This window comes from Parambassis ranga, chromosome 18, assembly GCF_900634625.1.
Source record: "Parambassis ranga chromosome 18, fParRan2.1, whole genome shotgun sequence".
Taxonomy (NCBI): domain Eukaryota; kingdom Metazoa; phylum Chordata; class Actinopteri; family Ambassidae; genus Parambassis; species Parambassis ranga.
Genome location: NC_041038.1, coordinates 1567087 through 1583111, shown reverse-complemented (window position 1 = coordinate 1583111; position 16025 = coordinate 1567087). Strand labels below are relative to the sequence as shown.

General features: G+C 41.9%; 2 protein-coding genes across 2 annotated transcripts; one reads left to right on the top strand and one right to left on the bottom strand.

The window, feature by feature from the left end:
- Nucleotides 1-2802: 2802 nt before the first annotated feature.
- Nucleotides 2803-4877, bottom strand: med11 (mediator complex subunit 11). Its single transcript, XM_028429064.1, has 3 exons — nt 4664-4877; nt 3505-3635; nt 2803-3335 (listed from the first exon to the last, which is right to left on the bottom strand). Exons 1-3 carry the CDS (start codon nt 4731-4733, stop codon nt 3174-3176), a joined length of 363 nt encoding a protein of 120 aa, XP_028284865.1. The 5' UTR covers nt 4734-4877; the 3' UTR covers nt 2803-3173.
- A 22-nt stretch (nt 4878-4899) lies between these two features.
- Nucleotides 4900-15401, top strand: pelp1 (proline, glutamate and leucine rich protein 1). The gene is made up of 19 exons (XM_028429062.1): nt 4900-5082; nt 5291-5355; nt 5593-5698; nt 5910-6059; nt 6501-6572; nt 6852-6911; nt 7003-7159; nt 7259-7391; nt 7541-7628; nt 7737-7825; nt 7900-8013; nt 8960-9110; nt 9277-9430; nt 9549-9604; nt 9766-9899; nt 10449-10551; nt 11593-13197; nt 14215-14535; nt 14802-15401. The coding sequence occupies exons 1-19, from the start codon at nt 4942-4944 to the stop codon at nt 14892-14894; spliced, it is 3792 nt and encodes a 1263-aa protein (XP_028284863.1). The 5' UTR covers nt 4900-4941; the 3' UTR covers nt 14895-15401.
- Nucleotides 15402-16025: the final 624 nt, after the last annotated feature.

Below are 16025 nucleotides of genomic sequence, written 5' to 3'. Positions count from 1 at the left end.
TGATAAAACACATTTTTAAAGGCACTTATGATCCTGATCCAGAGTCTGTTTGTGACAGTTTGAGCAGAAACATGCATATTAGTGGCCTGCTGGAGGTCATGTTGCAGGGCACTGGCAGTGCTCCTCCTGCTCCTCCTTGCACAAAGGAGGAGGTAGCAGTCCTGCTGCTGGGTTGTTGGCTCTCCTACGTCCTCCTCCATGTCTCCTGGTGTACTGGCCTGTCTCCTGGTATCTCCTCCATGCTCTGGACACTGTGCTGACAGACACAGCAAACCTTCTTGCCACAGCTCACATTGATGTGCCATCCTGGATGAGCTGCACTACCTGAGCAACTTGTGTGGGTTGTAGACACTGCCTCATGCTACCTTTAGGGGTGAGAGCACTGACAAAATGCAAAAGTGAGCAAACACCAGGCAGAAATGATGAGAGCAGAGATGAGAGCACCTGCAGAACCTCTCCGGCTTCCCAGTCTGCTGACACACATGGCACGATTGAATGTAGCTGGAAACGTCATGTTTTAATTTCAGCCAAAAGAAATAGTTTTCCTCATACCCAAATCTCAGACTCATCATGAAGAACTCTCTGCACTGTATCAAAGAACCTTTCAGGCACAACAATTTGGAACGCTGCTTCTCCAAAGTCTCCATAAACAATGCATTTCCTCACCCGCATCTCCTCCTGAGGAAAATATGCCTGTGCAACATTTACTATTTGACTGCATGACAGGACATTAGCCCAGAAGTCTTCCCACATCCTGAGTGGTCCCACTACTGCTCTGAGCATGCGTCACAGCACAAACAGGAAATACACCTGGATATTGGTGGCTAAGTTCATCTATCTCCCCAGACACCAACAGCCTCAAAGGGACCACAGGAGAAGGCAGCACATCAGCCCATAAACTCACCCTGGAATAATGTTAAAAGCAGCAGTAATAAAAGCTCCTTATGTCTACACAAAGTCCTTCTTTTCTGACGTTTCATTCATGTTGACCCGCGGTGCTGTGACTTCTGTCCACAAACAGCTAATCAAAGTAATCAATTTCACTTGATACTATGCAGTGCAATACTCCGTATGACCACTACACCGACGGGGGCGCTGTTTGACTCCTCTAAAAGGTTGGACACATTTTGGACCTTTACAAAAAATTTACAATAAAAACTGAATGATTCTTTTCATTTGATTCATACTTAATTAGCGTATAAAATGATAAATGATGCAGAATTTTCTACATTTTTGCATAAATATGACCCAAAACATCAACAGAAGTCCTGACAGTGATTAAAGAGAACCCAATCAAACTAATGAAACAGAAACATTTTATTTCGTCATTTATTTGTTCCAAAAGTCCCAATGTTACATGTGTGTAAGTTGCAAAATGTGAAGATCAAAGATGATCAGTTCATTTGAAGGCCACATTAGAATCCATCTGTTCAGTGGTGTTTCAATCAATAGAAGATGTCAGTGAGTGACCTGTTGGACTTCAACACCAGTGATCTATCAAAGTCTGATCTTCACAACACGTGTTTGTGGAAGTGTGTCATGACATAATCAAAAAACATTTCTGAGGACCTCATATGAAGTTGTTGCTGCTCATCAGGCTGGAAAAGGTAACACAACCATCTCTGAAGAAGCTGGCCAATCCACAGACAGACTTTGTACAAATGGAGGAAATTCAAATTCAATTCATCATTAAGCTCCCCAGCAGTGCTCTATCAACAAAGACTACTCCAAAAAGAAGTCACGTAACAGTCTGCAAGGTCACAGAGGAACCCAGGCTAACCTGTAAGCAACTAAAGGCCTCTCTCACACTGGCTAATGTTCATGTGGATAAAAACACCATCAGAAGAACACTGAACAACCATGGTGTGCATGACAGAGCTGCAAGGAGAACGTCACTGCTCTCTGAAAAGAACACTGCTCCCTGTCTGTTTGTTAAAGCTCATGTGGACAAACCAGAGGGCTGCTGGGAAATTACTTGGAGCACAGATGAGGCCAGAATATTTATTTGGCTTAACAAACTGCATTCCAGTGTAGGAACCTGCCCAATCTGTTAAACATAGTAGGGGTAGCATCATGGTTTTGCTGCTGCATGTTGTCAGCATTAATGGAACAATGAATCATAACAGTAAATGGACATCTGTCTGTGGGCGAGTCATGCAGCAAGACAACACAACCACACAAGTCCTTTCCCAAGAGAATGCTTAAAGAACTAAAATTCCTCTAATCTGCTGTGAACGACTGATCAGTGGCTAACAGGAACCTATTGCAGCCTAAAATTGTTGTTACAATGTTGCTGAATTAGCATTAACTAGTTCTCTAGTATCACTTGTTTATGAAATAATGTCTAATCTGGAATTTGGTTATAAAGTGTGTATGTAGAACTCAGGGGAGAATAATAAGTGCTTATATATGGGTGCTAATAAAGATCTTATTAAGGAAAGTAAGCTTGGGATGAATAAAGTATTTCTATTCTATTCTATGATCCTGGACTGTCATTGTAATCAACGTCCTAGAGAGCAATTTCCTGTAACATGGCTAGTTTACTCAAGGGCTCAGAAATCAATTACAGAAGAAATGATCACTATAAAAAGCTCATTGGTTGTAATCCTGATTACTGTCAACGCTGCTCTTTTGATTTCTGATCATGCCTTTGTCCTCCTGTCATTAATAAAACTGGCTAATTGTCAGGACATATTATGACACTTGTCAAAACAATGTAATAGTTTTTTCTTATTTCTTTGCTTTATGCAATCAACTTATGCAAGGCACTGGTATCTGCAGATATTTGCTTTAAAATATTACTGAACTTATGAGTCTTGACAGTTAGATAAGTTGACACTGGTTAATACTCTTTTTTTTTATTCTGGGAGGCTGCTAAATGCTGATTAGTTATTATGAAACCTTTCCCAGCACTAGGTGTTAAGACAGAAATAACTGTTTCTGCATATAGCAAACGCTCACCACCAAACACAATATAGAGCTGAAATAACCTTTAGAAAAGTCTTTATGTATAAAAAAACATGTTTCTGTCTTTTACTTTTTCTGTGACAATCCAGTATTTTAATAAGAGATCTAAAAACGTGAGAAGAATACAATGGTGGTGGTAGTGAAGAATAAGGGCAGATACAGTTCTGTGAAGTGAGATCTCCATCTCTGCAGCCAGTCATCTGCTTTCACGTCGGCTGCTGGTGCTGCTGTGGCTGCTCCAACATGACTTCACAGGTCCGTCCCAGTTCTCCCAGTTTGACCTTGGCATACTCCGCTCTGTTCAGAGCCATCTGACAGTCCTTCCGGGCTGAATATGTGGAGCCTTCATGAGGCTGACCAGTAGCCACCTGCAGAAAAGACAGATGAGTTAGCTGCTGCTTACAATGTGATGGCTGAATGTGTGTCTTAACTACTTCAATCAGTACAGAATACGTATATTCTAATCATGGTAAAAAAAATTCCACTCCTGTTCTTAGTGGCTGTGGTGACACTTTATGTAATTAAAAATGTGGTGACCTGTGTGAGATAGCGGATCTGGCCACTCAGCTCGCTCTCCACTCGGTTAACAGAGCTCTGGAACTGGACTAGTTGTCTGTCCAGGAAGCTGGCATTGTGTTTGTCTTTGGAGAGTTCCAGAACAATATTACCTGCCAGGACAAGCATATAGCAACATCAGTTTAAAACATGACATTATTTAGCAGACAACACATAATTACATAAATACAAAAAGGGAGCAACAGCTGAACTTTTTTATCATCTATGGTAAATGAGCAGCAAACTGGACGAAGGTAGAGGACAATATAAAGCCACATGCACTTAAATAAACATATTTTTTGAACATGGATGAGCTATTTAAAACTTTCATTTTATGTTTCAAGTTATTATGATACCAGTTTTGACTGCATTTCTGTTCTATGTTCAAACACATATAAAACAGTTTAATGGTGATATGAACTTCCTAGTGAGTGTCTTGACATATAATGTTAAGGCTAGAAAAACAGTTAGGTACCTAAAAAATGCTGAAACTGGGATTTAACACAATTAGAGTTTGAATGTTTTATATTATTCAAGGACTGAAATGTTTTGACATTGATAAGATTGTAAATCTGAACTTTTTGGTTTACTTTTAGTCCAACATGCCCTCTGCTGGTCATGACATGATATATGTGTGCACTGTGCTACTCTGCTGCGTCTTTATGAATTAGAAGTTCACTATATGCTTCATTTTGAATATGATTATATATTAATCTAAATGAACCCATTGCCTTTTTATCTATGTTGAACAGTTTATTTGAAGTTAAAGACATGGTACACGTGCACACGTGTGCACGTGATGGGGATGGTACCGCCTCTACCTCAGTTGGGACCAAGAAATCCCTGAAACCTGCGAATACCTCACACGATAGTTTTCAATAGGTCTGCTGTAAAAAAGTCAACCACTCTTACATGGTCTGAGAATTCACTATACCAAGCTGGTTGTGTGCGTTTTATATGAAAACGGAACCGTTATAACAACTGGAACAAACTCCTGCTAACCTATATAAAACAATGGTTCCGTTTTTGACTCCAGAATTCCCGTTAGGAAATAACGCCAGTTGTGTAAAATAAATACATTATAAAGAAAATGTGAAAACTATTTATTTATACTCTGATACTAGCTGAAACATCTCCTCACCGGCACACTGCAGGATCGCCGCTATCTCTTTCTCCACGTCCTCCAGCACTCGGAGGCGCTCATTAGCCATCTCTCGGCAGGGAATCACTACAGTCTGCAGTCCAATTGCACGGAGTCACTGTACGATCCAGAGGAACTTCGTTCGTCGTAAATCTGATTATGCTTTTACCAGTCTGAAGCATGAAGGCCCTGCGCCTGAGACCGGAAGACAACAAAGAGCTCACTAAAGTGACGTCAGGCGTCGCACAGTGGTGACGTCTGCTTGGCGGAGAGGCAAAATGGCTACATCGGCTTGGCTGCATGGGCCATCTGCTATGCGACTAACGGAGGGTTTGGTTTCAATTCTCAAAGAACAACGTCCAGAGTATTTACCTGCTTTGTTAGCCAGCTACAGAGAACATGGCGTGTTTCAGACACAGGTATAGCCTGGCTCGTAGACACATTTCGGTTTGAAAGCTACCTGTGTGTTAGCATGCTGCCGCTGTGCCTGCCCCTGCCACAGGCTTTGTTGTTCATTAAGCTGACATCTGGAGTTACAGTGTGATTGTGTTTGACTAAGGACCTGTTGTGTTTGATAACTATGTTAAAAAGTCATTGTTTAGATAATGTGTCTGTTCATATGTGCAGAACGCGACTGCCGCTGGAGGTCTCGTGGGTTTCAGCAATGCCAAGCTGGGTTCGAGCAAGACCAGGTGAGAAATGACTATAATAATAACGCCATGTTTTAAAATATTTTATTTTTAGTTAGGCTTTATATTATCATTATTCCCACCAACGTTGTATCTATATCTGATATTTTAGGAAATTGCAGCAGTGCCTAATTATCTAATATGCTGTAATGCTTGTAGGTGCCACTTACCACCACTTATGTGGTAACATTTTGTAATTTTGGTTGAAAATATCTCAATTGTGCTTCTGTGTATGAGCAGGTTCGAGGGTCTCTGTCTGCTCTCCATGCTGGTAAAGGACAGCTCCAGTGATGTGTTCCAGCAGCACTGCCTCTCATGGCTGCGCTCCCTGCAGCAGGTCATACAGGTATGATATATTCGATAGGAGCTACTTTGCTTTAAGATCCTGATGTGTATTTGAAAATTTGTTTTTGTGTTCTGTTTCAAATCTGAGCTTTGACTATGTGATTTCATTATCAAGTATATAAAAAAAGGTTGGATGAATGAAGAAAAAAAATAACTAAACAGCCTAACCCCACTTTCCTGTGTCTCCCCCCTCCGCTATTGGTGGTCTCTAGTCTCAGGCTCCAGTTCAGACCATCCATCTAGCAGTAAATATTCTAAAGGACTTGCTACAGTACTCATCCCAGCTACCAGAGCTCGCCAGGGAGATTGGCCTTAACTCCATCCTGGGCATCCTGACATCTCTGCTGGGCCTTAAGTCAGAGGTGAGGTAAAGGGCACTTGAATGTTGCAGAGGGCACATAATAATCTTGCATTTTGTTTTGCTGCTCTTTTCCTTGCTATTGCAACAATGCAATTTTTCTCCAAGAATGTTTGTAGATATTTTAGCTTTCAAATTCAACACTAGTAGCATGCCAAAAAATGGACAGAAGAATAAAGAATGAAAATAACTTTATTTTTTCCAGCAATCATATTAATTAATAGCCTCTTAGATGATGAGTACTAGTGTAACAGTTGGATGGTAAATGGTTGGTTTTCTGTAGCTTGTGAGGTCATTTATGCATTGATGGACATGAAATTATTTGTCAGAATCAGAATCTAAATATTGACATTCACTACTGTAGTCTTCAGGAGAAAATGCAACTTATAATTATAGTGTCACTTGGCTTTGCTTAGCCGTATTTTCGTTGTCCTTGCTCCTTCAGTGTGAGCTTGCAGCCATGGAGGGGATGATTGCCTGTATGACCTATTACCCGAGGGCCTGTGGCTCCCTCAAGGTAAGTCCTATTTACACAGTCATGGTCAACCTCTGGTATCAGTTTGTGGCTCAGAGTAATAAAACATCATTACCCTGAGACAGTTCAAATAAAAACAGAACATAACCTTTTTCAGGTTTCCCCATCACATCAAAGTATTAACAGTTAACATTAACAGTATTAACAGACCAAAGTTTCCAGCAATCAAAAGTCACTACCAAAACAATTGTTTTTAGAAGCTTTCACTTGTTGAATGTAATTTTAAACAAATAAACTTTGGGTCAATCCTGTGTTTTCTAGGATAAACTAGGAGCCTATTTCCTTTCCAAAATGGACAGCACCAACAGGAAATTACAAGAGGTTAGTCATTCTTACAAAAACTGAGTAACTGGAGTCTTTTTTTTCTTTGAATATTTGATTAACTTTTTTCATGTTTTTGTCAACCTGTCAGATGGCCTGTCAGTGTTACGGCCGTTTGCCCTGTTTGGGTGGCCTGTTGGACAGAGGGGTGGGTACTGGTAGAGCTGAAAGCTGGACCAATCAGATCCACTGCTTACTAGCCTCAGCCAATGGCCTGCTGGCTCAGATCTACCAAGGATCAGAGACGGGTATGTGCATCATGTGCATCAATCTGATAGTATTGTTGTGTGTGTCTTTTTTTACATGTGTATTGTTCACTGAGACTTGTTTGCTGCCTGCTGTCGCAGATGGAGCAGTGCAGTCACAGAATCATGGGGTGGAGCTGGCCTTTCCTCATCTCAACCAAACGGATCCGCTGCTGCTTCTGCAGCTGCAGCATAGATACAATGCTGTCTGCCTGGCACTCAAACACACACTCAGGTACAACACATGGACACACACAAAATGAAAAACCCACCAAAAAGTTTTAGGTCATATTTATACAGAAATATGGAAAATTCCAAAGTGCTCACAAACTTTTAAGGACTGTTTAAAACTGAAGATCTAAGGTATTTATTTGTGTCGATCAGAGTGGATCCTGCTGCAGCGGTTCGTCTGCCTGTCAGACCAGTACTCAACCTTGTGTGTCGAGCCCTCGCTGTGAGCGCCAAGAGCATAGTGAGAACACACACAATAATGAACCGAGGCATTGTGCCATCTTTCTCTGCTTTACCCATGTGGATGTATATCGCCCTAATCTATTTTGTACATGGCTCTGTGTGTCAGAATTTAACAGGAGATGGAAGTGCGAAGTTGTTGATCCTCCCCTCTATACACACAAACACACTGGAGGTCCTATCAGGACTCATCACAGCGTGAGTATTGACACACAAACTATGATCTTAAAAATACTCTTGAAGAGGTGAATAATTCCGACTCTCTGCTACAGCGTCCGTAGCGGCATGGTTCAGTATGCTGCAGTACTACAGAGGCTGTTTTCTCAGACCCTGTCAGCCTGGATGCCTCTACCTGAAGCTAGTTTAGGACAACAGAGAGCCTATAGGTAAGTGATTAGATGAAGGAGTGACGTGATTAAAGCTTGTTAAATACTCCACAAGGACAGACATATCTGTTCGTGTTCCTGAGGTGGCAGAAATACGAACCAAATTTAACCGGACTTTTCATACTTCATGAGAAACGAGTGTGTAGAATGGCTCATACAGGTCTCACTGCAGCGCACGTAGCGTCTCACACACACGCGCTGCCAATCATCGGCAGAAGCAGCAGTTTATGTGAACATGTATGAAGCAGAGATATTTGGGAAAACAGGCAAAGTGGTAAAATCCCAAACAGCAGCAACATCGTCCTCCTCCTCTGCGTCATGTTGTTTTTTTTTTTTTTACTGTTTTGACACCGCTTTGTGACAGTTGGAAAGGCCTGTCTGGAATAATTGTGCAGGACAGTAATAATGATCTATGATCTTAAATATTGTTTAAATTTTTAGATTAGTTTTATTTAAGTTCTTGTCAAATCAAGGTTATTTTTTAAAGCTAATTTTTTAATTGTTACTTTTTTCAAAATTCTATCCGATTGATCCACATTGAGCACACTACTACGATCCAGTAGATACATTAGTTTTTGATTCCTTAAAGATAAAGGCGCTGCAATTGGAAAATACTTTTCTAGCAATGACAATGTCTAACTGACAGACAAGTAGCACTATGAAATGTGTGACATGCTACAGTCTGTATGTATCAGTGTGCATTGTCATTTGACTAAGCAAGCAATTCAAAATGTGCCAAAGTATCTTCTCTTTGGAAAGTTACATGCCAAGCAGCATGTATTGATAGTTGCAATGCCAGGTTTAGTGTGGATATATAATGCTTGTGTGATATATCAAGATCAGCCAAAAAGAGCTGAACAATTTTGGCATATCAGCAAAAATTCAGTATTGCCTCTGCTGTTGATAATCTTATTTTGTATTTATGAATGTATTATTCATCTCACAGCTCAGTGCGGGTATCAGTGTACAGAACTTTAGAGCTGTGGGTCCAGGTTGCCGGAGCTTCTGCTAGTGTCCTTCAAGGAAGCCCCAGTCACTCAGAACTCTTGTTTAGCCATCTGCTTAGTGACATCACACCAGGAGCAGAGTCTGTCAAGGTAAGTTCAAGCAAGCAGAATGTAGTAAAACATTGGGATATTTTTGTTTGAGAACCAGTAGTGAATTCTGGCTGTAACTCGGTCTCTTTGTAGTGTAAAGCACTTGAGTACCTTTTTAAATATAGACAATTTAAACATTCGCTAATTGTGTGGTCTGGTTTGGCAGCTGCGGGCAGGTCTGACAGCTGATGTGGTTCCTGGAGGAAAACCAGGCCCTCGGAGGACAAAGCAGCTGGTAATGGCGGACACAGCTGGACCATCACTCCAAAGGAAGGGAGACCTTCTGGCCAATCAAGATACCTGTATTTCAGCCCTCAGAGGTTAGTTGCTACACCAGATCACATCCTGTCCTACTTTCTAATGTGGCTTTTATTAATCTGTCGGCTTTCTATTATTCTTGTGTACGGTAATCAGAAGTTTTTTTTTTATTTTTTACAGCACTAAGACAAATCATACAGTCCAGTGGGACACTGCTGAAGGATGACATACACAAAGTAAATATTTTCACATTACAATTTTGATCATGTTGATTTTCTGATCTGATGTGAACATGGATGATTTTTTTCCCTTCTGTGTTTACTGACTATTCTGCAGGATTGACCCTGTCTTCTCTTTTTCAGCTGCAAACAATCACTATGTGTGGATTTTCTTGCAGAGACTCCATGATGTGGTGCTGCCTCTGTGTGTGCGTTTGCAGCAGCAGCAGTCCAGCAGCAACACTACCTGTGAATCCACAGGGGGCGTCAGTGGACAGTATAGCAGCGCCCTCACTCGAAAAGAACTGTACAGGTACTTGTTCATTCACAGCATAAGCACGTAAATACAGAAAAAGTTGGACTGTTCAAATATATACTAGTATTACACACACAGACACAGTGAGTTTGTCTGTTTTTGTGTCATCACCATCATCTGAATGTGGACACCTTACTGTAATGGGAATCACCACACAACTTGGGCAGATGTTTATGCAGTCACTTTGAAAGTTGAAAATCAAACACTGATTCGATGACAGGACAGTGTATTTGTTCAAGACAAATATACTGAATACAGTTTTACACTATATAGTCTACATTGAGCTCTTTCACAGCCATTTCAATCAGTGGAAAACACATAAAATGTTTCAACATTCCATCAGTCCAGTCGTTACGTATACTTTCAAAACTCCTCAAAAATCTCTGAAATGACTGTCCCAGGTGTTTAGAAGCATTGCATCACAATGCTAAGGAAGCCCTTGGTAACTAGGAAATATACAGATGGATAAGCACTGTCAATGAGCATGAGAACACTGTATATCTGTTTTTTTTATTTGTAAAAACTGTTTACTATCTACATTTTCAGGTTATTACTGGCTTTGGTCCTGGTCCCATCACCGTGCTGGCCTCCACCTCTGACATGTGCTGTTTCCATTCTGAGCAATGGACGCAACGACCGCAGCCTCAAGGTGCCTGCTGGCAGAGAGATACTAAAGCTGATTACATACTCCATAAGAACAAAGAACTTTCTTCTTGCTGTCGGCGCTTCGACTACAAAATCTTGTCATTTTGTTCTCGGAGCGCCCGTTCGGCAGCTTTCGCAGACACATGGCCCGGGCAGAACTCTTTCTCTCAGTGGTGTCAAATTTGTGATTGATCGGAATTTAGTGGGCGTGATGAATGTGGAGAAGCGCAAGAGCTTCTTCAGGTGAGCAGAACACACAGACTTGGAAGGAGGAAGTACAGCGACGATGGACAGTTTAGATGAGCAGCTGGGAAAGAACTCGGCACACAGAGGAGAATGTCTGTGGCAAAAGGTGGCGATGCTGTGTATTATAAAATTAATCCCAGTATTGATCATGGCGTTACAGTGGCTCGACATTAAATACCGGGAGACAGGATGTATTATTCTAGACAGTCATCTACATGTTCACAGAATTAAATTCACATACCAGAGGTCTGCTATACAGTCAGCTACACTAATCTTCTATCTCTTGTCATGCTATATACCCTCTTCCATGAGCATTATCACACACTCTTCTCAGGGAAACAAAGTTTTTTCCCGTTCTTTTCACCCAGGGAGCGAGAAGAAAGTCTTTGTTCTCGTGGAGTATGTAACCAGCTTAAAACCTCTTAAACTCATAAACTCTTGAAGGGGCCTTTCTCTTTTTCTATCAGTGGTTTTTTGCTCATGTTAGGTTATACAAACTTAAGTGTTATTGATTTGTTTACAAATGCTAATCTCTGACCACACTCATAACAACTTTAGAGGTGAAATTGAGTTGAAGTTTTGCTTGACCTTGGTTTTGCACTTTGTAGCTCAAATTCAGTACAGCTGTTATTGTTTTTTTTGGTAATAAATAAATGTTGGGACAAAGAATTGGCATCTAAATCGACCCCATATTGAATGATAATAAAAACAGTCAAGATTAGAATGAACTTACAGTTAGTGAATGAGGTTTTGCTGTCATTTCAAAATGTTAATGAATCTCTGTCCTTCTCTTCTTCAGGTCTCTTCATTCTGTGCAGAGGCACTGACCATCTGTAACTCAATCCTCCATCCCCGCACTCCATCTGTTGCCCTACCCCTGCCTCCCCTTGCCCTAAAACCCACCACTTCTGCTTCTGTCCTTCCATCATCCCAGGGACCTGCCCCTGGACTCACATTGCCAACTCTTTTAGGAGGTCCTCCCCCTGTTCCTCCTTTCCCCAGCCAACACTCTCTTGGCCTGGGCCCTGCTTCCCTGTTGGGCTCTCTGGAGAATCACCTCCCCCTTGTTCCAGGACTGCCAAGCCATGGGCCTACTCCAGGCGATATGATCCTTTCCCCACACACACAACACCAGTCGGACCCTGCTGGGCTGGGCCATCCAGAGGGGCAGAGACCCGTTTTTGTCCGCTATGACAAAGAAGAAGCAGAGGATGTAGAAATCTCTCTGGCTAGTGACTCAGATGACAGTGTGGTAATCGTTCCTCCAGGGATGCTCAACATGGAGAATCAGCAGGATGATGCAGTGGTCAACTCACAGAACGTGCTCTCTACTGCACCAGGTGGTGGTGGTACACTACCAGGAGGAGAATCTGTCACCATGGTCCCCACCACAGCAGTAACAAGTACAATAGACGGGGCATCTCTTACAAACGACCTGGCCACCTCCTCCCCCCTCCTGACTACCTCCACCCCCCCAATCAACTCCTTCCCTCCTACTGCCTCAGTGGCCTCCCTGGTTCCACCTTTAAACTCTAGCACACTCACGGTCCCTCCAGGTGTTCTAGGTGACTCTTTGCCTGGCAGGCCCCAGCTACAGCAGATTCTAATGCAGCCCCCCACACAAGGCCAACCAGGCCCAATTGGACTGCCTCACCACTTGTTGCACAATCAGCTGAGCCAGCAAGGACGTCACCTCCACCAGCACCAACCACCATCTGCCAACAATGAAGATTCAGCCGTCATCAACATCAACAGCACTGACGATGAAGAAGAAGATGAGGAGGACATGGAGGATGATGAAGAGCTAGATGAGGAAGAGGAGGAAGGGATGGATGAGGAGGATGAAGAGGAGGAAGTTAGTGAATTGGGTGACGAAGAGTTTTATGACGGGGAGGAATATGAGGAATTTGATGAAGATGGTGAAGAGCTTGATGAGGAGGAGGAAGAAGAGGAGGATGGGGACATACCTCCACTGGAAGGAGCTGAAGACAAAGCTGCAGATGCGGGGATAGAGGAGGGGAAGGTCCTTCGAGCAGCAGTGGATGAAGCAGGGATATCTGGATTTAGTGTGGAGGGAGATACAGAAGGAGGGATCGAGGAGATCCAGACCAACAGAGCGCTGTTCGCAGAAGACAGGATAAAGGTGCCAGAAGTGGAAAGCATTGGAGTCTTGGAGGAGGGGCGGGAAGGAGAAGAGGATGAGGATGAGACTGAAAGGATGGACGACCCCACTATGCCACAGATCCTGTGTGTCACAGGTGGAACACTAGAAGAGAGGGAGGAGACAGAGGAAGGGGCAGAAGCAGGTGAACTTCAGGAGGAGGTTAGCTCGTGGGAGCAGGAGGCCAAAGAGAGTGAGCTGACGTCCACCTCAGAGGAACAATCAACCTGTCAGAGTCAACAGGTAATAACCACAGATTCACAGTTACATGTTTGAAAACTTGTGTGGCACTAGGTACAACACTGGAATACAAGAAGAAATTTTAAAAAAGTGAAATGCAAACTATGCCTGTCAATTGATGAAACTTTATAAATGTGTTAATCGGATGATTCGTTTTTTTCTGGGCTCTGAACTGACATGCACCTGCTAAGGCTTTTAACACCGGGCTTCATGAGAATGGAAATGTGGGCTTGGGTAGGAACAGTGATTCAGCTGTTAAGTGTGACAAAAAAAAACAATTTATTTAGCATCTTGTACACTCAAAACCAACCAGACAAAAGAATTGCATGTATGTAGTGTTGACACTCCCTCGACCACGACACAGTGGTCAACCGCTGATAGGGTCATCATTGGGAAAGACTAAAAATTCCATGTGATCCCAGCCTTGGTAGTACCAAAGTAGTTGCTGAACGTTGTCCTTGACTTTCCAATTCAGCATTTTAAATCGCATGCTGTGGCTTAAAATAGGTAGGTTTATACTGGAGAAAAGATGCATGAAATGGAATGGAGTCTGCTGCTGGTGAGGCTAAAAATGCACTAGAATATCAGGGGACATTATCTAAAAAAGAAAACGCAAACAACACGTTTGTTAGGCCTCAAAAAATATGTTTTCTTGTTGCCGGTGCATGTAAATATTATTTGTGTAATAGTCCTGACAGCATGCTCCTAGAATCGTGATTCTAGGAGCATGGAGGTGCATTCTAGGAGGACCTGCATTTCCCAGAAACCACACACTTAAAAAGTAAAGTAAAAACAAACAAGCAAAGTAAATGCTGACTTGGGGCATCTAAGTGCCACAAGGTCAGGAACGCCTTTACAGGGTGCTAAGTATAAAGTTAGCTTCCTCTGTTACTCTGGATTCCCCCAGCAGACTGAATACAGTATCTGTCTATCCAGTGTTTTTGTTCTCTTATCTGTACTGCTTACAGAGTTACAAGGAAGTTATGTTCTCTGTCTAAACCTAACTGATGACCTTAACAGGAGCCTGCAGCTGAACCTGCACAGGAAGCTGTTGTGAGTGAATCCCAGCCATTCAGTCATCAGGAGGAACAGCTAGCAGCTGATCAAGGAGAAGACTCCTTAGTGGCCACAACAACAGATGCTAAAACCCCAACAGGCCCAAATGGTAAAGAGAAGGAGGAGTCAGATGCTGAGAAAAGAGACACAAGGGAAGCAGAGCAGCAGGAGGAAGACAGAAGAGGGGCAGAAGAGGAGACTGATGGAGAGGAGGGGAAAGGAATGAAGAGAAAGAGAGAAGAGGAACAACAGGAGGAAGAAGGGCAAATCACTGAGAAGAAAAAGGTAAAGTTCAACTCCTTCATGTGTCCCTGATTTTATCAGAGCATTAAGCTGCCGGGCTGCTAGTAGCTTTTTATGTTAGCGCTAAAATAAAAGTATGGTAGTAACACATGTATTTTGACAGCATTAGTTTGTGTATCTCTGCAAGAGCATATTTCTACATTTGTATTAAAAACCATTAATAGTAAATTTGTATCGTTCTATATTTTTTTGAATCCCTTTATGAATTGCGGACAGACTGTAACCAGTTGTTCCTCTCTGTCCTTTAGCTGGACGATGAAGCCATGGCCTCCATGTTGGCTGACTTTGTTGCCTGTCCACCTGATGATGAAGATGATGTATCTGGATCAAACCATTCATGAATACTTGTCATGAAAACCTGAATGGATGTGATTAACGTTACCATGGATATTGCAGATAGGATACTGTATCATTATCACATTTCCAAGGTTAAGTTACCTCATAAAAAACAACTCACTGTTGTTCTTTACATCTTGAGTTATTCTTCACACTGCTCACATTGTGTTGTTAGAACAGCCTACAGTTTTTTAATTTAACCATATTGCCAACTACCACCTACACTGTGTGGGGTGTAAGAACATTGAGGAAAAAGAAGTCACAATTTTTACTGTCACATAATTGGCAACAAAAGTTTTACACACATTAAAAGAGGCACCATATTTTTTACAGTCCCAAGATTGGCTGCTCAGCGGGGGAGGCACCGCTCTCTGAAATGTATTACCCACAATGCTTGTATACACCATCCTACACTTAGTGTATGGTTTGTATGTATCTTTTATGCTCTTTGTGTTTTGTCATCTGTCATGTGCTTTGTTACAAAAAGTAAAAATCATCATCATTTATATACACAGCATTGTTTTTTTTAATGTATTCTATATTACACTAATGTATGCTGCTATGGTGCTCTGCAGTATCAAACAAGTGGTACTGACAGGAAGTGATATAAACAGATAAAACAGCAACAGAATAAGATGAAAGGATGTCAGTATTCTTCATGTAGTTTATTTACAAAGGAGGCAGATTTGTTCTTCTATGGATATTCATTTATCACATTTGTATTTATAATTATTGACATTACATTTGGGCTTATAAATAAAAAGGGCTAAAGGATATTTAAATCCTCATAACAATTAAATAGTATAAAAAATTGGCTGCATTCCATTGTTCAGGTTTCAGGGGAAAACCTTATCCGACACAACAGATAGCATTTAACCCACCAGGGATCCGCTGGGTCTTGTTTGTAGAAATTGGGCAGCTTTATCAGACAGCCATCTCTGGAACAATCCAGGACCTAGACCAGGTGATGGGGACGCCCAAGAATTTCTCCTTGGGAAATAATAAAGGATTATTTTATCTCTTATCTCTGCTGCTTCTGTAGAATGTAAAATGTTAACCACCACTTAAGCACAAACCCTCCATGCTTCCTTAGTTTATCGAGCACAAAACATTAAAGGAGTTTATCAAGAAAACTG